At 58.2% G+C, this 22,620-nt stretch overlaps 1 protein-coding gene across 4 annotated transcripts in view; it reads right to left on the reverse strand.

Moving 5' to 3' along the window:
- The window catches only part of SLC38A10 (solute carrier family 38 member 10), a 46,428-nt gene that overhangs the window by 10,306 nt on the left and 13,502 nt on the right, over positions 1 to 22,620 (reverse strand). For all 4 annotated transcript variants that reach the window (XM_042914687.1, XM_042914685.1, XM_042914684.1 and 1 more), the window contains 5 exons: positions 20,153 to 20,255; positions 19,047 to 19,229; positions 15,139 to 15,250; positions 13,969 to 14,075; positions 2,515 to 2,671 (listed from right to left, as the gene is read on the reverse strand). In XM_042914687.1, the coding sequence (XP_042770621.1) occupies positions 2,515 to 2,671; positions 13,969 to 14,075; positions 15,139 to 15,250; positions 19,047 to 19,229; positions 20,153 to 20,255 (662 nt within the window). The remainder of the gene's footprint in view (positions 1 to 2,514; positions 2,672 to 13,968; positions 14,076 to 15,138; positions 15,251 to 19,046; positions 19,230 to 20,152; positions 20,256 to 22,620) is intronic.

Raw genomic sequence — 22,620 nt, forward strand, 5'->3', positions numbered from 1 at the left:
GTGCACGCGCTTTCGCGCCTGTGTGCAGGGGTGAGTCCTCGGGCGAGAGGGTGTGGGGCGAGGGGGCCCAGTGGCGAGCTGCCACTCGGGCCGGCGGTCACCCTCTGCCACCTGAGTCCACAGGCACGGCCACCGTGTGGCCCGCGCTCCGGCCCAACACCCGCAGGGCCCGTCCTGGCTCTTCTTGTTCCTCCCCCACAGAGCAGAAGCCAGCCGTGCCCCCGCAGGGCACTGGCGGGGACAGTGTGGGCCATGGGGGCTCTGACACATGCACAGTGGGGATGCGGGGCGGGGAGGGAACGCTGGGAGGGGAAAGAGGAGAGGGGACGTGGCACATTCAGAGGAGGGAGCCAAACAAGTTACAGAACCCGACCTGCCCAGCCAGACCCTCTAGGGTGCCATCAGATAGAGGAGATAAATGGCCTAATTAGCCTTTTTAACAGATAATTGCCTCACGGGAATCAGCAACCTCGTTCCTCCACACTCGCTGTTTGCCACACCTGCGCGTCCGGGGCTCTGCTCCCCAGGGGTGCCCGGCCATGGGTGCCGGTTACGTGCGTCCCCAGCAGGGCAGGACCGCCATCATCTGTCCCGGGGCCCGCTTGGGGCTCTAAGGAAAGCCGGCACCATTCTGGCCTCTCCAACATCAAAGAGACCAATAAAACCCCACTCCGGCTGACGGGCAGAAGTCCGACAGGGCGTGCACACGGACGGGGCAGGGCCCGCGGTCCCAGCTCTGCTTCAACGAGGCAACCCATCAATTACGGGGGAGGCCGGGGCGAGAAAAACGGAGAACGCGCTAAAAACAAACGGCATGTGGTTCCAAGGGGGGCCATGTGTTTCGTTACAGCCTCGTGGAAGAAATGGAAACCAGATGTGCCCTCGGCGGGCTCCAGGTGAGCCAAGGGCCCACAGCCCGCCTCCATGACAGGACGCAGCTGCTGACACAGGCCGTGGACTACGGCGGCCACGGGGACAGGCAGCCGGGTGCTGACGGATGCTGGAAAACCCACAGCCGGCTGAGATGGGGACACCGGTGCCCGAGTCCAGTTCTGCCAGGATCATCCCCAAAGCACCCAAGATGCCTGGTGGTGAGAGACCTGGCGGGCCGTCAGCGTGGCAGGTGCAGGCCACCCACTTCCCTCTTCGAGTGGACTTTCTCCACCCAAACTGCCCAACCCGTGCAACTCGGGGCGGGACGCTCAGGCAGCTTCTGACCACCCTGATTTGTTTCTCTGGCAAACGCTGCCATTCTCAGGGTCCTCTCCGCAGGGATCCCAGAAGGGGGATCTTTCCGCCGGCCCTCGCCACCCCAAGAAGGCAGAAGAGAGCAGAGCCGGCTCCTCTGAGCCCCAGGACGGACTGTTCTCCCGTAGGGGAGTCTGTGGGCTGCGCTGACGCAGCCAGGGGCTCTCAAGGCCAGAGACAGACACGGCAACACATCCAAGGGCCGTGTGCCTTCAACTGCTGGCAATTCTCTCGCCAGCCCTTTGGGACCTTCTCTTTTATCAGTCACGGTAGGGGGGGGAGACCGGGGCTCCCACCTAGGGCAGGCACTCCTTAGCTATCGGCGTCGACAGACACCTGAAACCCACGAGCAAACAGCCTCCCCTAGGGGGCCTCCTCCCGAGGGGTAAGCCTGGCAGGCAGCCTGGCGAATCTCAATCCAAGTGGGGGTCTCTTTGCAGGGGAGGGGAGTCAGACACGCACAGGCACACTGCTAGCGCGGATGCATACAACTGTCGCCAGAGCAGGAGCCCCCAGAGTGAACGCTACCACGGAAGCACAGCCCGCCGGTGCCCAAGCCTGACGCCGTGCAGGGCCACCGCTGGGGGTGAGGGCCCAGCACGGAGGAGGTCCTCCCCGCACGCCTCCCAGCTTTGCCCGGAAGGACCACAGGCTCAAAGAAACCTCTTCTCTTCCAACCGACTCCGGACACAATGGACCCCCTTCTGTACCCTGGCAAGTCACGCTCAGAAACCACCCTGCACCCCATGGGCACGGCCACAGGTGGGGTGTGACAGAGCCACAGCCCAGCGGGCCTTCCGAGGCTGGCCCGCGGATGTAGCAGGCCGTGTGGGTCATCACCCATCGACGTCGGGGCGGAGGCGGGGGTGCCGAGAGCAATGCGGAACATCGAACAAAGCCAAGGGCATTGCTGACTTTGTCCAGGCAAGACCTGGCTCGAACCCTACAAACTCACAACAGAGCAAGCAAATGTGGTAACACCCGCTCATCCGCTTACCTGTGGGCGCACCGAATGGTGGGCAAGGAGATCTCAACCCTGCTGTCTGCTGCCCACCATCTGCCATCTGTCCCCTGGCAAGCAGGTGGCCGTACCCTGCCCTGGAGGCCCCCTGCCCCACTTACCACCCCAACAGGACAGGGGCAGGTGAGACAACCTGGAAAGCGCCTTCTGCACACCACGACCCTGAGGTGATGCCGCCAGGGTGCCCCGAGGAGGCTGCGGGGCCGTGTGCGCCCCTGGGAGCCGCGCCCCTGGGAGCTGCATACCTGGGAGCCGGGCTGCCTCTGCCTCTATGATGCCCTCGGCCTCTTCCAGCCGGCCGGCCGGGGCTTCCTCGGCCAAGTCCACAGGGGCCTCCTCGCTCACGGACAGGGTAGTGTGTGTGCTGACCACCAGGATGCCCAGGCCAACCCAGAGCACCACCTGGACGAGACAAAGACCCAAGAGCAAAAGGGGTCAGGCAGTTCCTGCGGCCCTGCCCTGCGCAGGGGAGGAGGGGGCGAGTGGGCACAGCACACAGCAAGAGGGGCTGGGGAGCACAGGGCACACGGGCCACGGTCCCGCCAGCCTGCCGGCCACTCACGCCGGCCGCTGGGAGACGGTGGTTCCTAACTGGTGAACGCGACCGAATCGTCAGCGAAACCGGCTTGAGCCACGTTGGCGGTGGGGGGAGGGCGGGCTGGGGGCCGCGTGAGGGCAGCTTGAGGGCGGCCTGCAGACAGCCGACCCCCAAGCCAGACCCGTGCACCTGTGGCTGCAGAGGTGAGGCCCCGTCACCGACTCGAAGGGGGCGCCTGCGCCTCCCACCCCTCACCCAACGACCTTGCAGAGGGCCCAGGCCCCTGAGGGCCCGGCTCCGCACAGCCCGGGTGCGATCGTCCGCCTCCAGCGTCACCCACTGAGCTGGACGAGCCCAGGGCCGCTGGCACAGACGGAGAGAAAGCCATGGAGGCGGCGGCTCCGCGACCTCTTCAGAGGAGGGTGCCGTCGGGGCCGCCCAGGTTGCGGTGCCAGAGGCGCTGCTGACGGCTGGGGGGGGGGGGGGGCCTCGTCCCCGACCCCATCCCTCCCGTGAAGGAGCCGCGGCTCATCACAGACGCTGCCCTCAGTAATTCAGTACGACAAACCCCACATTCTATGAGGCCGTCTCCTCCTGCAGCTGTTTTCAGACGCGCACACGTCGGACCAACGCTGCGGTATTTGTGCCGCCACAGCAGTGGATGCTGCTATTTCTGCCCTGCCTGCGCCCGGCCCACCAGGCTCTCCCCGGGGAGCAGGAACTCTGGTCCTGCAGAGTCCGCGGGGGAGGAGCCCGCGGGGCGACCTGCCCCAGGAGCCAGGGAGAGCCTGCCACTCACCTGCACGCACTCTGAGCCAGGACTCAATACCTTTTTCTGAAGGGCACGTCCGTCGACTCTAAAATGTATCCGTTCAGAATAACCAGTGAGCCTTTCTGGGTCCGACACGGCTGGAGAAGGGGCGGTCCCAGGAGGAAAGGCCCCACTCACCAGGGTGGGCGAGAGCGACGGGAGAGCCTCCAGGACAGGTCCACCTCTGCCCCGCCGCTCCAAACACCCCGCTGGTCCGGCGCTCACACAGGCCGAGTGCAGGCCATGCTTCCGAGGTCGGCTGTGGCTCGGGGGGGGCCTATGGATTCCCAGAGCCCCCCAGAAGCGACCCCCCACCCACCTGCCGCAGTCAAGTGCAGTGGGGCTACCCGAGGTACGTGCAAGATCTGGGAGGCAGGAGAAGCCATCTGCAGACTGGGGTCAAGAGGGCCTGACCGTGACCTCGCCCCCCCCCCCCCCCCCCCGCCAAGTATGCTCATACCCTGCTTGAGTATGCTCAGCTTTAGCACACGACATCTTTCCGGGAAGGTAAGATTCGTGGAGCGAAGGTGGTGTCCAGAGACGACCAAAGTCATTTCCCCCGTGACTTGGAAGGACTTACTGTAACACTCTGCTTTCTAGGCTTAAAAGAAAAATACCCCACACGAAATAAAAAACATGGGTGCCTGGGTGGCTCAGTCGATTAAGTTTCCCACTTCGGCTCGGGTCATGATCTCACAGTTTGGCTCGTGAGTTCAGGCCTCCCGTCGGGCTCTGTGCCGACAGCTCGGAGCCTGGAGCCTGCTTCGGATTCTAGGTCTCCATCTCTCTCTTCCCTTCCCCCATTTGCACTCTCTCTCTCTCAAAAATAAATAAGCATTAAAAAAATTTTTTTTGGGGGGGCACCTGGGTGGCTCAGCATCTAGCTCTCGGTTTCGGCTCAGGTCATGATCTCATGGTTTCGTGAGTTCGAGCCCCACCTCGGGCTCTGCGCTGATGGTGCAGAGCCTGCTTGGGATTCTCTCTCCCCCTCTCTCTCCCTCCCTCCCCTGCTCACTCTGTCCCTCTCAAGATGAATAAATAAAAAAACCTAAAAAAAATTTAAAAAAAAATTTTTTTTGAAAAGATAAAAACCAAAACCAAAAACATAAAAATAAAAATAAAAAACGTCAACTCCACCAGTACCGGGAGACAGCCGAGCTTCCCAAAGAAGACTGACAGGCGACAACTTAAGGTTGCTTTATAAAGGAGGGCCTGCATGGGACCAAGAGGTTCCAGAGAACAAGCTCAGCTCCACTGGGTCCCAAGCAGACGCCTGCCCCGGCCACCGGCCTGGAGGTCCCAAGTCCCCACCTCGTAGGACATGGCCCAAAGCTCCACCCACGCTCCCCACCCAGCGGCAGTCACCGAGACCCCGCCCGTCTCCTGACACACCTGGTTTGCACGCCAGCCCCGGGCCCTGCGGGGCACTCGCCAGCCGACCGCTGTCCCCAGCGTGAGCAGCCCGCGGGACCGGCCAGAGGCTCTGTGAGGAGCCACACATCTCAGCTCTCCACCCTCACCTTTCCTCTGGAGAAACACCACAGGCCCACAGAAGCCCCGGGGCAGGGAAGTCAGAGCCGCTCCCGCTTCGGGGAAGCCGCGAGATTAATGGCACACGGGTGCCATGAGGACACTGGGGGACCACACCGGACACCAGGCAAGTTTTGGTCCACAGGGAGATGGCTCACGTGGTGACCAGACCGCCATCTGCGAGCAGGAACGTTGGAGGCAAGAGTCGGCCGGAGCCAAGGAAGGAGCAGGAACACGGCCACATGACGGTGCCGGGTGCCCCAGGTGGGCCGGGCACTGGGAAAGGGCACAGGTGCCGCCCAAGTCCCCCGAGGCAGCCATGACAAGTACGTGCTGACCACAGGCCCACGAGCACAGCCTGGAGCTAGCTCTACGAGGCCCAGGGCTCCCGGGGCCTTTGGAGGCTGGATACGGAATGTGCAAACAGGAATGATGGCGGTGCTCTAAAGTCCCGGATAAGGGGCCCTGCTCCTGGAGGAAGGAGCCGAGCTCTGTGCCATCCGGGCCAGGAGCAGAGAGACAGGGAGCAGCGGTGTAGGGGCGCACGGTCTAAGATGGGAGTAGGGAGTTCCAGTCCCTGGAGCTCAGCCTCAGCCTCAGCCCGGAAGCCCCAAGCCCAGCCCCTTCCGGGTCTAGCCCTGTGTGCGTCCAACAGGATAAGGCTCACAAGTGTGCCCAGTGGGCCAGCCTTCTGACTTCACAGTCCCCCTGCCGGGCCACCAGGAGACAGACACAATACATTCTGAGGGCTTGGGGCGCCTGGGTGGCTCAGTTGGTTAAGCGTCTGACTTCAGCTCAGGTCTGATCTCACTGTTTGTGAGTTCGAGTCCCGCATCCGGCTCTGTGCTGACAGCTCAGAGACTGGAGCCTGCTTTGGATTCTGTGCCTCCCTCTCTCTCTGCCCCTCCCCCACTCGCACTCTGTCTCTCCCTTTCAAAAATAAACAAACATTAAAGAAAAATTAAAAAAAAAAAAAAAAAAAGACATTCTGAGGGCTCGGCCCAGGCTTGGCAACACCAGGAGCTTGGCCTGGGGGCCACACGTGACATGATGTCCCGGAGCACCCCTCAAGCGGTGACCTGTAACCTCCAGATCTGCTGAGGTCCCGGACTCAGAGAGAAAGGCACCCAGGGACACGGAAAAGGTTCCCTTTTGCTTCGCACACGGAAGCCTACGTGAACAACACACAGGCTCAAATTCTGCACCTCAAGGATGAACACACACCTGGAGACGGGCTCGGGCCAGCGTGCGGCCACACGCCCTGGTTCTGGTCTCCGGGTCAGCACGGCCAGTGTCTGACGGGCACTCCGGCCCCAGCCCACAGATCCCAGCCGGAGGGTCTCCGGTGTCGGGCTCCGGTCGAGGTCAGCAGGCAACGTGGGGTGACTCACTGGAATCCAAGACTCGGTGTGCATTGACTCACTCGTGCCCTTCCAGGAGCACAGAGCCAACCTTCCGGCCCTGCCTGGGTCAGCTGCCACCCGCTGGGCGCCCGGAGAACGGCTGCACCGGTGAGCTGCACAGGCCGTGCCCTGGGCGCCCGCAGAACCTCTGCTCTCTTCCGGGGGCCCCTCCCATGGCTCCTGAGCCCCTGCTGGCTTCCAGGACGCAGCGCGCCAATTCCAGAACCCTCCACCTAGGTCAGGACCGGACAGACACTCTAATGTAGTCTCTGATTCTCAAGATAAAGAATGAATGCACTATGGCAGATAATGTTCCTTTTCGATTCACTAAGGGCTCATGGTGTTTGCACAGTCCTTGCTCCTCCTTCCAGAATGTTTCCCAGGACACTCCTTCTCTTGGGACTTTCTGCAGCCCCGCCCCGACACACCCATCACCCACGCACCCCCAGTCCAGCTCCTGTCTAGGCCGGTGTCCAGGGACAAGCACTGTTGTGTCAAGGAGCACTCAGGTGGGCTGGGGAGAGCGGACCCTGGGCCCGATGTCCAGTCTGTGCCTTTGACAGGAGCAGCACCTGGAGCTCCTGGGACAGAAAGGAGATGGGAGCCAAGCAGGTGCCCCCAGGGCCCAGGTCTATGCGCACCGACCTCCAGCCACATTTCCAAGTGCGTCCCTTGGGAGATGTTTTCCTCAACATGTGAAAGCTACATGTTCGGAAATAAAACGCAAACAAAAGGCAGCAGCAGGTGAAAGGTATGCCACGGTCAGATGGTCCACTCCAGAACTGACTTGCGATACAACTCACCAGGGCGCTAAGTCAGAGGGAGAAACTTAACCACCTTCTCCACAAATGGTTAATACAGTTCAATGTGCTCTCTAGATTAAAAAAACCATACCCTCCCCTACTTGCTGGCTCTCTCTCTCTCTCTCAAAAATAAATAAATAAACATTAAAAAAAAATTTATCATGATCTCACAGTTCGTGGGTTCAAGCAGCACATCAGGGTCTGTGCTGACAGCCCAGAGCCTGGAGCCTGCTTGGGATTCTGTCTCCCTCTCTCTGTGCCCCTCCCCTACTTGCTCTCTCTTTCTCTCTCAAAAATAACTAAATATATAGATGTTAAAAAAATTTAAAAAACACGGTAAAGCAGGCACAGAGAGGGGCTTCTCTGCCACGATTCCGTGTGTGTTTATGTAGGTGTATGTGCAGAGGTGGGTGAATGTATGGAATTCTCCATGCACGAAGCCACAGCCAGCACCAGGCTCACCAGTTAAAGACCAGGAGCTGTCCCCGCTGAGGGAGGAGGCCCCTCCCACTGCCAGCCCCTCCCACTGCCAGCCCCTCCCACTGCCAGCCCCGCCCACTGCCAGCCCCGCCCACTGCCAGCACCACGGCCAGAGGGGCAGGACACGCACACGAGGAAAGAGAAGTCGTAACCCCTGGAAAGGAGGAGGTGAGGTTATCAGAGACCCTGTACGGTGGGTAAAGAGCTGACATGTGAAGGGGACAGGCCCCTACACACAAGCAGGGAGAAGAGCTTTTGCAGAAAAGGAGATCCCGGTGGCGCAGACGCACGGGACAGCCTGGGAGAGGCGGACAGGACACCACACCCTGGGACGCCCAGGAAGGCTGCTCCGTACACACTGCACATCAGCTAGAGCGGAAAGATGGCACTTTCCAAATTAACCTACAGTTTCGGTGAATTCCAACTCGACCAAAAACCAAAAAGCTGGATTTAGTTTTGTTAAGAGTCAGATCGGCTAATTCGAACATTCATATGGAAAATGCACAGGCAAGCACATCCAGAAACGTCATTAATAAGAGTGAGGACAAGAGATCAGAATTAAAACGTTTCCAGGGCAGGGTGCCTAGCTGGCTCAGTCAGGAGGCCACCGGGGTGGGCATGTGACTCTTGATCTCAGGGTGGTTGAGTTCAAGCCCCACACTGGGTGTAGGATTACTAAAAATAAATATGCCTTAAAAAAATAGTTGGATCCAAATTTTAAAAAAAGTCTCCAGAACGATGCGTCACAGTGCAGGGGCCCCTGTGCTACCAGGGGCCATGGCAGCAAGCAGCGTGGATGGCTGCACGACAGGGCAGGCCAGAGATACTTTTTTTTTGTTTTTTAAAATTTTTTTAATGTGTATTTATTTTTGAGAGATAGAGAGAGAGAGAGTGCACGTGCACATGAGAGGCGGAAGGGCAGAAAGAGAAGGAGACACAGAATCCGAAGCAGGCTCCAGGCTCTGGGCTGTCAGCACAGAGCCCGACGTGGGGCTCAAACTCACAGACCATGAGATCATGACCTGAGCCGAAGTGGGAGGCTTAACTGACTGAGCCACGCAGGCACCCCCACCAGCGGTACCTTTGAATGCAAGTGCCACGTGAGGCCCATGCACATGCAAGCATCTATATACGTGGGAGCAGTAACATGGCACGTCGGGGACAGAGCGACAGCTAATGAGTTGGCTTTGCTTCTTACCCCACAATAAGACACAGATGATCAAAGATTCAAAGGGGAAAAAAACGAAGTCATGACAGTACTAGAACCGAGGAAAAGAATTTTTAAAAATCATACCGAGAGGTGGGCCTTTCTAACAATGACTTTTTTCCCTTATAAGAGTCTGAGGGACTAAAGCTCTGGGACTTGATGAAGGAAAAAACGTGTGCAATCTGGCAGTCATGGGCTAGTTAATTCCCAGAACTCACTAAAATCACCGAGTTGAAGATAGCGGCAGACAACCTGGGCCACTGAGACTGCCCGTGAGGATGGAGGCCAGCACAGAGGCCCCAGCTCCTCCCGACCCGTGGCACTGAGCACCAGGCAAGAGAGCAGCAGCCTGGAGCTGGCACAACATGCAAGGCGGGCACCAGGGGCTAGGGGTGTGGGCGCTCCAGCATCCAGAACTCAAGCGCCCCCATCCTTGGAGAAGGGCACCCATACCCCATGTGCAGTTCTCCCCAAGGCACATGCCAGCTACCAGCTACGCAGAGGCGCAAGGAGCACCTGCCAAGAAAATCAAAGCTAAGCGGAAAATTTAGCAGTGTGAGGGCGATGGCGTTGAGCTGAGACCCTGGAAGGGCTGTGCCCTAGGAGTGAGGCAAACCACAAACAGACTCACCTCAACTGAATACGGGCCTCCTGCCCATCCTCTGTCTGCTGGAAGGCAGCATCTTTCAGAATCTCTACCAGTTCTCAAACAGAAACTACCAAGCACACCAGAAGACAGGACCAAGTGACAGAAAACCAAGAGGCTGCAAAGGATCAATATAAATAACACTGACAACTTAAAACAGTAACGGTATCTTGTGATGTTTAAAACGTATATGTAATTAAAATACACATAAAGAAAGAAGTTTTAAAACTAAAATACACAAAAACAACAGCACCAAAGGCTAAAGGAAGGTAAACCGAGGCAAAATATCATGGGATACTTGTCTTATCCGGGAAATGGTAAAAATGATTTATAGCCAACTCTAAGATCCATATTAAACTGCCTTGTATAACCATTAGAACAGAGATGTGCAACTCCAGCTAAGAGAAAAATAAAAAGGTGAATACTTAAGGGGCACCTGGGTGGCTCAGTCGGTTAATTGTCCGACTTTGGCTCAGGTCATGATCTCGTGGTTCAGGGGTTCGGCCCCGCATCGGGCTCTGTGCTGACAGCTCAGAGCCTGGAGCCTGCTCTGGATTCTGTGTTTCCCTCTCTCTCTGCCCCTCCCCTGCTCACACTCCATCTCTCTCTCAAAAAAATAAACATTAAAAAAAAAAAAAAAAAAAGACGAATACTTAAAATGCCTGACTTATCCAAAAGTCAGCAAGAAAGAAACAAACAAAAAAAGAACAGATAGGACAAATAAAAAACAAAGAGTAAGACGGAAGTTTTAATCCCCCCCAAATCAGTAATTATATTCCCTATAAAAAAATCTTGGGGTGCCTGAGTAGTTCAGTCGGTTAAGCATCCGACTTCGGCTCAGGTCATGATCTCATGGTTTGTAGGTTCGAGCCCTGCCTCAGGCTCTGTGCTGACAGCTTGGAGCCTGGCGCCTGCTTCAGATTCTGTGTCTCCCTTCCTCTCTGCCCCTCCCCTGCTCATACTCTGTCTCTCTCTCTCAAATAAATGTTAAAAAAAAAAAAAAAAAATCTTACTCTTTTTTTTTTTTAATCTTAAATACTCTTATTAACAAACTGGATAAAAACAAAATACTACAAAAGCCAACTACATGCTGTTATCTAAGACATACTACAGATATAAAAAGCATAGAGAGATCAAAAAAGGATAGAAAACTATACTGTGTAAATATTAATCCAAAGCAAAGTCAAGTTAGTCACGCTATATCAGACAAGACCAACTTTAAGGACAGAAGCAGTCCCAAAGATAAAAAGAGACGTTTCACAGGAAAAAGGGTTAGTTGGGTTTAAAAAAAAAAAAAATGTTAAATGTTTGTTTATTTTTGAGAGCACAAACAGGGGAGGGGCAGAGACAGAGCGGGGACAGAGGATCCCAAGCAGGCTCTGCACTGACAGCAGAGAGCCCAATGCGGGGCTCGAACTCACAAACCTCGAGATCATGACCTGAGCTGAAGCTGGTTGCTCAACTGACTGAGCCACCCAGGCGCCCCAAAAAGGGTTAGTTTTAACAAGAAACAACCAGCCTAAAACGATATGCTCCTAATAACATAGCTTCAAGATAAAGAGCAAAGACTGATACACCTAAAAGGAGAAATAAACAAACCTACAATTACGGCCTGACTTGTCCTATCTTTCCCTTAACTGATACATGAGGTCAAAAAACGAGCAAGACCACGTAAGATCTGAAAATCGCAGTCAGTAAACGGTCTAACCACCCACAGGCCCTGAGCATCCACTGGAGAAGACCACGTGCTGGGACACAAAACAGGCCTCAGAAATGACAAAGCGCTGAAATTCAAGTTCTTCAGCGTATGTTCTCCGACCGCAAGGGGATCGTGCTTGAAAACAGTAGTACAAAAGGTTACCAGGAACCCCAAAGGTCTGGAAATCTAAAGAGAAACCGTGGGCAAAGAAGACAGAACGAAAATGAGGAAACGTTGTGCCGTGAAGGGCGGTAGCGGTTCTTGCGTCTATGGTTTGCTGCAACCCCATCGAAACCCAACACGGCTGTGTGGAGGGGGCTGAAAACTGACACAGAGACAGCGGGGACCCCCTTGCAGAAGAACGAAGGAAGGAGCTCCCGCTGCCTGACGTGCAGACTCACTGTAAAGCCCCCGCACTCGGAGCAGGGCCACGCCAGCACCAGGACAGCCGGACAGACCAGCCCCAGAGGCGTCCCCGGCAGTCCCCTGAGGGCACAGGTGACCGGTGATAGCAGGGCCACCTCAGTGGCGGGGACAGAGGGTGCAATCAGCTAGAAGCCCTCACCCTACCTCCCTATCCGTTCCAGACAGAGTGTGCGTCTGAATGTGAATGATAAAAGCTTCCAGAGTCTAACACGGGAGGCTATCCGTAGGACCCTGCAGTGGGCAAACGTTTCTAAAACAGCACATAAAAAGCACCCAGCAAAAGAAGGGTGACAAACTGAAGTACACTAAAATTAAGAACAGCTGTTGGTCAAAAGGTATCATGAAGAAAGTGAAAAGGTCGCCAAGAGCGAAAACATCTGCAGTAGGTATTTCTGAAAAAAGATTTAGATCCGGAATCTTCTAAGAACTTCCACAAAATCATTAAGAGAAAGACAGCACGCCTGGGTGGCTCAGTCGGTTAAGCATCCAACCTCGGCTCAGGTCATGATCTCACGGTTCGTGAGCTCGAGCCCCGCTTCCGGCTCTGCACTCTCTCTCCCTCTCTCTCTGCCCTTCATGGGATTCTCTCTCTCTCTCTCTCTCCCCCTATGGCCCTTGTGCCACTCTTTCTTTTTCTCTCTAAAATAAATAAACTAAATTAAATTTTTAAAATAAAAAAAAAAAAACTGTTTATAAAAAGAAAGGCCAACAACCCACTAGCTGAAACGGGACAAGACGTGAAAGGCAGTCACAAAGGCTCCCACGGCGGACATGCCCATGTGAGGGGGCTCAACACCACTAGTCATCTGGGAACTGCAAATTTGTTTTTTAACTTTTTTGATGTTTATTTATTTTTGAGAGAGAGAGAGGCAGAATGCGAGTGGGTTGGGGCAGAGAGAGAGGGAGGCACAGAATCCGAAGCAGGCTCCAGGCTCCGAGCTGTCAGCACAGAGCCCGACGCGGGGCTCGAACTCACAAACTGTGAGATCGTGACCTGAGCCAAAGCTGGTCGCTCAACTGACTGAGCCACGCTGATGCCCCATGGGAACTGCAAATTAAAACCCACACGAGGTGCCACCGCACAGCCCTCGGAAGGACTAGCATCTGTGACCAGGACAGCAGATGCAGAAGCAACTGGAATTCTAATGTGGGGCCAGAAGACCACTTTTGGAAAACTGGCAGAAGTTTGGCGAAAGCTGCCGAAGCCGGGGGGACGTAAGCCCGGGACCCGCTACCCCTGCCTCAGTGAATCACCGACGTGCTGCACGCACATCACAGAAGAGTCTCGTGGAGGGTCCCACCGTCTGCCCTGGGGGAACCATGCGATGTCACGCAGCAAGAAGAGGCAAGCTGCCCGACCCCGCGGCGACACAGCTGGCCACAGATGTGACGCTTGGGTAAGGAGGCCAGACGTACACAAACACGCATTGTTAGACTCCATTTACCCCAACTCGAAGACACGCAAAGTTTTTCCAAGAGGTCAGAAGACAGACGAGCAGTAACCTTTGGAGGGGAAAGACTGTGAGGCACCCCAGGGAGCCTTCGAGTGCTGGAATGTTCTAAACCTGCCACGGACGGTGGCTCTGTGGCTGGGTTCACTTAGCAAGGGGTCAGGCTGTGCGCAGAGAATTAGGGGCTCTGCTGTATGCATAGTACACGGTACTCCTGAAACAGTCACCAAACCACACCGGAGGGGAAGAACTCAGCAAGCCCCTACCAGGTTGGCAAGAGGCAAGTCTATCCCAGCACTCGGGCACACACACAGTCGTCACAGTTGTCTCCACGCGGCAGAGGGCACCCCATCACGCGGTCCAGGGAGACAGTGGGGGCACCGCGGCGGGGGAGGGGGGAGCTGGGGGACGGGTGTGAAGCGTGCAGCACACACGCACTCACGGAAGCGCCACTCACCGTCCAGACACACGGTCGCACAAAAGCACTCCGGTATTCGGCGCTCGGCTGAGGAAGCCGGTGCGACACACACACCTGGCCCCCGGGAACCTCCCCACGTCCGCATGGCAGCGGTGTGTGGCCTGACCCTGTGCCTCCTGAGCCATCCGGACCAAGGACCTCGCCTCCTGAGAAGCCCTCGTGGGACAGCACGACCCCCCGCCTCGCCCCGAGCCCAGACCCAGCCCGTGGGGCCGAGCCACACTCACCTGGGAGGAAAGGGCGTTCTTGTGGATTTTCTTATGGATCAGAGCCGGACAAATGAAGCAGATGAGGCTTCCCATCGTGGCGCCCGTGAGGCCCAGGATCGTCTCCACTGGGAACAGGAAGCAACAGGGAGGGGTGAGGGCCAGCGGCTCCGGCAAGGGACCGAATGAAAGCTCTCGGCAGGCCCAGGCGAGCAAGCCCCTTGCCACGCACGCCTCCAGAACACGAGTGGGAGCGGAGGCACCCCTCCCGTGCCCACAGCCACACTGAAGGGGACGCCGTCCGAGGCTACAGGGGGGCACGGCGTGGGGCCGGCGGCCCCAGGAGAACCAGAGGCCAAGAGGCCACGCCTTCCCAGCCGTGCCGTGGAGTCTCAGCCTAGCTCCATGCTGCCTGCACCTCAGTTCCTGGCCAGTGAAACGGGGCCAACGCGGCTCCCTCCCTCGACCGCGTGGGCCTTGGCGAGGCAGGGGCGGGCGTCTCTCCGTAGGGTCCGGCCCAAAGCGAGCCCCGAGAGCACCGCCCTGGTTCCTCCCAGAGCACGTGGGCGTCCAGCAGGGGCTTCTCGGATGGCTCATCTTAAATCACCACCCCCTCCGCCTCGCTCGGCGAGAGACGGAGCAGGACGGGTCCTCGGACGTGTGTGGGAGCCAGGACGCATGGAGGGCGGACGCCCGGCCGGTTACCTGGGGGGAGCGCACGCTGGCCCCGCCGGGTATCCGATGGCAGGAAGCTCTGTGTGTCCGGGAGAACGCGTTTGAGAGCTCAGACCCCCTCAGGTCCTCCCTCGGTGATGTGTCATCAAAACCGGGAGTCAAGAGCACAGGAGCTGCCGTAGCCCCTCGTTTTCACAAACCGGGCCCGCGTCCCCGCACCTCCGTCTCCACCCAGGGCTCAACTGCTCAGGTTTCTGCGTGTGCTTGTGGTTCCCTGAAGCTGAGACGTTCGTCCCACGCTTTTCTTGGGGTGCCAAAGATTCACTGAGTGTCTAGACTGTTCTAGGACACCAGGGAGGGTGGCAGGAGACTCTGGGATGTGTCCTGGTTGAATGAGACTCCAGGCAGGGACGGCTCCGGGGTCCCTACGCGTAATACAGGGACGCAGGAGGACGGGGGACAGGCAGAGGGCCGGCAGGAGATCGGGCCCCGGAGCAGCCTCCCCCCCACACTCACCGTTTGGGATCATGATTCCACCGACCATGGTTCCAAACACGACAGAGAGGGTGAGCGCTTTAAACCGCAGAGGGGGCATGTACCCCCCAGCGGTAAAGGTGCCATCTTTCTGCTGGGTGAAAGAAAACAAAAACAAAGGTTTCGAAGTCACTGATCTCCTCCCCGCGCTCCAGCCAGGACGCCCTCAAAGGGCCCTGCCTTGTGTCGCCGACGGGCGAGGGCGAGGACGAGGCCGCCAGCCGCGCTCCAGACACGGCCGGGCCTGGCTCGGCAACGTGACTGGGAACAGGAGACCCAAACCGGCGAGACGCCAGGAAGGCACAGGCTGCGCCTCGTGTCCGGCGGGGAAGGGAAACTGGAGAACTCCATTTCTCGACACGTGAGCGGCAAATCCTTCCGTCTTCCTTTAGAGCAACCCGCGGGAGAGACGGAGAACAGCGCCGCGTGGTAGCAGCACGGACACCAGAGCCCAGCCCCAGCCCCGCGCACACCGGCTGATGGCTTCAGAGCGCAGCGGGAGCCCCGGGGCGCCCACTCCCGGCACACCCTCGTGCCACCCGGTGCCACCCACTGTCCCTTCCAGGCGCTGGACACGCAGCCCGAGAGGAAGGAAAGGACGCCGCGCAGTGTAACCAAGGCCCGCGCACCAGAGCAGCGCTGGGCACACAGGAGGGGCCGACCGCGGTTCCCGCTCGTGGGCTGGGAAACACCTCTCCGGGGGAGGCTCAGAACCTTCCATAACCAGAAGTTCAAAGCACCCGATTTCCAGAATAGACCTTGACGCAGGCGGCTTTCTTAGGACGGCCGCAGCCCGACTTTCTGAGCGGCTTAGGAGGACGGCTCGCACCTGGTCTGGCGAGGGGGAGTGTTAGGGCTACCCCTCTGGACCCGAGAACTCCTGCCTAGAAACCTCCCCGGGACTCCAAGATGAGGGGGGGAAGGGGAAGCTCCATGTGCGGAGGAGGTCGGGACAGAGTCACCCCCGAGAGGTCACGCGTGAACGCCCCGCAACGACCGGAGCACCCACAAGAGCTGGGACCCAGAGCAAGGGCGGGGAGGTGTTCGCGGTTTCCACGGAGACACGCACTCGCAGACGGGAGCGCACTCAGGGAAGGACTCTAAAGAGACACACGCTTGCCACGTCATCTGTGGGAGGACGGAGAGACACAGATGAAGTCTCTTTCTTCATTTTTGAAAGTTTTATTTTTTATTTTAGAGAGAGAGAGAACATGCGAGTGGGTGGGAGGGGCAGAGAGAGAGAGAGAACCTTTTTAATTATTTATTTGTCTTTATTTTGGGGGGGGGGGGGGCGTGAGCACAAGCCAGTGAGGAGGAGAAAGAGAATCTCAAACAGGGTCTGTGCTCAGCATGGAGCCCAACGTGGGGCTCGATCCCACGACCCCGGGATACTGACCTGAACCGAAATCAAGAGTGGGATGCTCGACCGACTGAGCCACCCAGCCACCTGAGTTTTTTTCCTTGATTTACCATTTCCTCTACTGCCACCATGGATTTTACTTCTTAAACGATAAAAATTGGGGTGCCTGGCTGGCTTAGCAGGTTAAGTGTCCGACTTTGGCTCAGGTCATGATCTCACTGCTCGTGGATTCGAGCCCCACGACAGGCTCTGTGCCGACAGTTCGGAGCCTGGAGCCTGCTTCGGATTCTGTGTCTCCCTCTCTCTCTCCTCCTCTCCCGCTCATGCTCTGTCTCTCTCTCAAAATAAACGTTAAAAAAAATAATGTAAACGATAAAAATGCATTATATACAGAGGCACAAATGCCGCTCATACACTAAGCGGGTGTTGGCAACAGACCATGAAAGATGGACTCGAGCAACTCACCGTGCAGAGGTGGGGCGGGGAGCCGACCCAGCCACCACCCCCAAGGGACAAAGTGCGACGTCGTGCCATGCCTGGCGCCCAGGTACCTGAACGACGGGGGGTGAGGGGGACAAACCAGAGGTGGAAGGACCGCCAGTCCTTCAGGACTCAGCCTCTGCCACGAGGTGCTGTCTCTGGTGGCACCACCGGTGGGGGCGGGGGGTTGGGGGGGAGGCCGCCTCGAGCGCATGCCAACCACGTGGACAGCAGGCCCCACTCTAGCTCTTCTGGAGGCCCCGGCAGCCCGCCCTCCCCAATCTGGCTACTGGACCCCCCGTCTCCTGGAGTTCAAGACCCCAAACTCCCCACCTGCTCTGCGGCCTCGGCAGTTCACGCGGAACTTGTGCGGCCACCAGGAGTCCTGGCTGACACCGCAGACCGGACTCGAGGACCTCAGGCCAGAGTCACAAGACACGGCCACGGAAAGAAGCTGCGAAAGAAGCTGCGAGGCTGTGGGCTCCCAAGGACGGGGACTCCCACAACTTGGGGCACGAACTGTGACACAGAACTTCTGTTTTTGACTGGGCAACACAGAGCCGAGAGAAACTTCCAGTTCCAACCCATGCACGGGAAAACGTCTCATAAAGGGCTAAGCAGGGCCCTGAGTGCACACATGAAAGTGAACGAAACTCAGCCTCTTCTGGAAGCTTCTGTCAAACTGCTGAAACTTTAAGTTCCACCAGCATGGAGAGCACCGGGCGCCGACCCCAGTGCTGACCTGGCCATCGTCACAAAGTGGTTCTTCCACGTTCCCACACATTCCACAGCTTCAAGGGCCCAGTTTCCTGCTGCATCGCTGTTTTGGGGATGACAGCAGGGGGCTGTACAGTCACGGGAGCGGGCCTTCGCTGTCCACTCTCCACGCGCCCCACGTGAACAGACCCCTTCGTTCCAGCTCTTCTCTCCAAAGTTGGCTTAAAAAAGTAATAGTAATAATAATCCCAAGGTGCCTGGTCGCTCAGTCGTTTGAGCGTCCAACTTCGGCTCAGGTCATGATCTCCCGGTTCGTGGGTTCGAGCCCCACATCAGGCTCTGTGCTGATAGCTTGGAGCCCGGAGCCTGCTTCAGATTCTGTGTCTCCCTCTCTCTCTGCTCCTACCCCACTCACGCCCTCTCTCAAAAATGAATAAACATTTGGGGTGCCTGGGTGGCTCAGTCGGTTAAGCGTCTGACTTTGGCTCACGTCATGATCTCGTGGTTCGTGGGTTTAAGCCCCGCATCGGGCTTTCTGCTGTCAGCACAGAGCCTGCTTTGGATCCTCTGTTCCCCGCTCTCTCTGCCCTTGCCCTGCTTGTGCTGTCTCTCTCAAAGTAAGTAAACCTAAAAATTGGTTTTTTTAATTTAAAAAAAAAAAAAAAGAATAAACATTAAAGAAATTCCAAGGTGCCTAGTGGCTCAGTTAGTTGAGTGCTGACTCTTGATTTCAGCTCAGGTCACGATCTCACAGTTCGCAGGATGGAGCCCCGGTCGGGCTTGGTGCTCACAGCACACGCCTGCATAGGATTCTCTCTCTCGCTCTCTCTGCCCCTCTCCTGTGCACGCGTGTGCCTCTCTCTCAAAATAAACATATAAAATATATAAAAATTATTTTTTAATTAAGGTAAGTCCCTATAAAAGATTTCACTTTAATCAAAGCTTTTCCATTTTTTTAATTTAATTTTTTTTGAGAGAGAGAAAGAGCACGCGCATGTGCAAATACATGAGCTGGGGGGGGGAGGGAGAGAGAGAGACAGAGAGGGAGGGAGGGAGGGAATCTCTAGCAGGTTCCACGCTCAGCATGGAGCCCAATGCAGGGCTCGATCCCATGACCTGGGATCATGGCCCAAGCTGAAATCAAGGGTCAGACGCTCAACCACCTGAACCACCCGGGTGTCCCAAAGCTTTTCCATTTTTAACTAGGAAAAGCTCCCCCTACCACCACCTAGAAAAGAAAAGACCGAGCAAAAGCCAACAAAAGAGAACACGATTCAGATCAGGAAAGTATTTCCCTGGCCAAGTGTGGTCCGAAGGGCCTCGAGAGCCTTACCTGCTGCTCGAAGAGCAGTGTGTTCAAGGCCTGTCGGCACGGCAGGATCATCATGGGGAAGCCCACGGCCACCGACATCATGAAGCCCACGCGCATCATCTCCGTCACCAGGTTGGAGGGAAAGTGCATCAGCACGTTGCCCGCGGTGGCCTCGGTGAAGCTCACGTAGCCGAAGAAGCCCACCTGTGGGAGGACAGCGGCGGAGGGCGGGAGGTGGGGCCGTGCTCCCCAACCCCCGAGGCGGCCACAGAACCCTGCACAAGCAGCTCCGGCAAGCCCATGGCGCACGTCGGACTCTGGCTCGCAAACCGCCCCCCCGCCCCGCGACCGGAAGGCTCAATTCTGCCGAGGCTCCGGGAGCTTCCCGCGGGGACAGCAGGCACCGGGGAAGCGGAGCCGCCCCAGCGGAAGGAAGCCCCCGGACGCCCCGCAGGCCCCGCACGGCGGCCGGTCTTCATCTGGTGCAAAACCGAAACCCGGGAGCCGTGGGGCACACCGTGCTCGCCCGAGGACGGACACAGCGGCCGCCACGTGGACGACAATCTGTGTGGACCATCTGCAGAAACCGACACGACGCAGAGGCCGCGAGGCTCGGGGAAACAAGCTGGGATCTCGGCACAGCCATGATTTTGTGTGCGATGCGAAAACCAGAACAAATGGGAACACTAAGAAGTCTGGAAAAAAATCTACCGAAATGTCAACTGTAACGGCACCTGGGGGCTGGAATCGGAGGTTATTTTCTTCCTCCGCGATTTTACACTTTCTAGTTTCTATTAACAGACATGCCCCCTTCCACAGCTGACCGGCAAAGGTCTCGGAGAAGTCGAAGGAGCCTCCCAGCCAGTGCAACCTGGGAACGGTCCCAACGCCCAAACGCCCCCCGGAACAGGAGCGACGGCAGCACCGCCCAGGGCAGAGCGGCCTTGCGGGTGGCCGTGGAGCCGAGCTGAGGGGGTCTGTCCCGTGGCCACCGGGCACTGGGTGGGAAAGGAACAAAGGGCCAGGCTGGTGGCAGGTGGGGGGGACGGGGGGATGGGGGGGAAGGGGCCGAGAGCCAAGTCCGTTCCTGACGCGGGAGACAGGAGAGGGCGCGAAAGGGCTCCTACCGTGACGTAGAAGGTGGTGACCACGTTGAGGGAGGAGGCGAATATAGAGCTCATGGTTTTCACCGACGGCTCGTCCAGGCTGTCGTAGGTGGGCAGAACCTGGCTGTAGAAACGCAAGCCACTTCAACAAGCAGATTCCAGAGAGATACGCCCCGTGGCTCCCTAGTTCCCAGGTCCACGGTCGAGTCTCCAGCACCTTCCAACCACACCCGCCACCACAGTAAGTCGGGGCCACGGCTGACCACGGTTTGGACGGCGGACTGCAGCCACTTGCACCCGGAGCGCCCCCCCCCCCCCCCCAAACGAGCTCTCTGTAAACATTTCACAAGTGCCACAGGATGAAAGGCCATCTGTCCCGCTGGAGCAGGAGTGTGGCCCCCGTGCGGAGTGCTGGGCTGCGCTGGAGAGCACGCGCCCGCAGGAGAAACAGGAAGCGGTTCAGGGCACTGCCGTCAAAAGAACAGAAAGTTAAACAAACATAAGCGGGGCCGGTCCAAGGGCCAGGAGTGCAGAGCTGCTGGGTGTGAGGGGGACTCGTCCGGGCTCCGTGCGAACAGAGAGTCACTGAGGGAAGCAGGTGGGGAGAGGCGGGGGGGACAGGGAGGTCTGCGTGTGGCCCCAGGAGGGGAGGCTGCAGGGCGGGGGGGGGGGGGGGGGGGGGGGGGGGGCGGCGTCCAGACAAGGCAGCAGGGATGGAACTGTCCTGGGGGTGAATGACGGAGAGGCGGCCACCCTCCATCCCATGCACTGTGGCGTAAGGATGGGGGCAAGGGGGCCACGGCCAGCCGTCACGAATGCAGGATGCCAGCTGGCAGGGGTGCGTCGGGACACAGAAGATCGTCGTCAATGAATGGACAAGCAGAACGGTCAGTGGAGCCAACCCCCCAAACCACCTTCAAGAAAGCGAGAGGAAACGTCACCGAAAAGCCAGCGGAAACCAGTGAGAAGGCCCGGCTGGAGTGCACCGTCCCGTCAGGGCACCCACGGTGGGCAGGGGCACGCTGTACGGCCGCCTTCCCCTCCGCCCGGCCGCACGTGCCGTGCGGCCCACCCACACGGCAGAGGACACGCGGGGGCCACCACACAAACGTCTCGGCACCGAGCAGCTCCCGGGCCGGGGCGGGGTCCACACGGGCGAGTGCCGACTCGGGGGAGCGGGGTCAGACCCCCGGACAGGGACCTCCCTCCCGCGGCCCCCGGCACACACCAGGAGCTGCAGGGACTGTGCGGAGGGGCTTGTGCCCGGCACGTGGGCACGAGCAGGTGTGGGAAGGCCAAGGCGGTGGCCCCTTCTGATCCCGCCTGTGCCCCAGAAGCCCCTGGCAGTGGGAGCCACAGACACCCACGGCGCCCCACCTCGGCCCTCCGCAGAGCGCCGAGACCGCCCGCCCCGCCAAGCGGCCTCCACGGGCTCCGGGCCTCTCCGTGCTCAGTGTTCTCTCGGCTGCTTCTCCGGGCCCCGGAGCCTAGTGGTGTGGCACCAGGTACTCGTTACTATGAAGTCAGACCAGAAAGGGCCAGACAGCAAGGGCCAAGCAGAGACCTGGCCCGTCCCTGCAAGAAGGAGACCAGTCACACAGGAAGGGCCTGGTGGTCCCCTAGCGGTCACCTGGCAATGGCGGGCAGGGGCCCCCGTCCTGCACGCGCTCTGGTGCACAGACGCAGTGAGAGGGGAGAGCTCTATCTCTGCCCTTGGCAGACGCACGTGTTGTTAAGGATGGGGACGTCGGCAGATTGGTCACGCCGAGCTCTCAAAGCGCCATGGACACCCCCCCCCGCCCCCCAACAGCCGCTCACTACGGAGAATGTGGGCGTATCTACAGGCCGCCGCCCTCTGCAAGCAGCAGAACAAGATGGGGGCCCACCACCCTTCCAGAACCTACAATCTGACCTAAGAACCAAACCCAAAGGATGTGCGCTGGCTGCTACGTGGCCATCACCAAAAAGCCCAACCACGGGTTTATTTTTTAAAAAGCAAACTCACAGACAAAAAGGACAACCGGTAACTAGGTACGCGGTAAGAGAACGTAACTTCTGTCACCGGTTATAATGGGGACATTAAACAGCAAGCGTGGAGCACGTTCTGGTGGGAAACCGAGCTGCCAAGAGAGACAGCAAGCGGGAAGTGACGATTTGGATCCCGCATGTGGTGTAAACACAGCAGCACGAGCAAATTTATCTGCCACGTTAGTTTACGATTGGCACAATACATGCCCAGCGGAGCTACGGGGGGGCGGGGGTGGGGGGCTGCTCCGCCAGCCCCCCACCCCCGCCCCCCCACCCGTGCACTGATGGTCTTTTCCCGTCCGTGCCGGATTTACGCCTCTCTTTTGAGCGGGTTACCGTTCCGACCGGGCATGAATCACTGGCTCTTGTCATCCGGGGAGGACGGTAATGCTGCTGGAATTCTGGAAATCGCCTGATCTGCATTCACAGAGCCCCGTGTGCCAGAGAGAAAGCACGCTCGC

The sequence above is a fragment of the Panthera leo genome, chromosome E1 (genome assembly GCF_018350215.1).
Source record: "Panthera leo isolate Ple1 chromosome E1, P.leo_Ple1_pat1.1, whole genome shotgun sequence".
NCBI classification, from domain to species: domain Eukaryota; kingdom Metazoa; phylum Chordata; class Mammalia; order Carnivora; family Felidae; genus Panthera; species Panthera leo.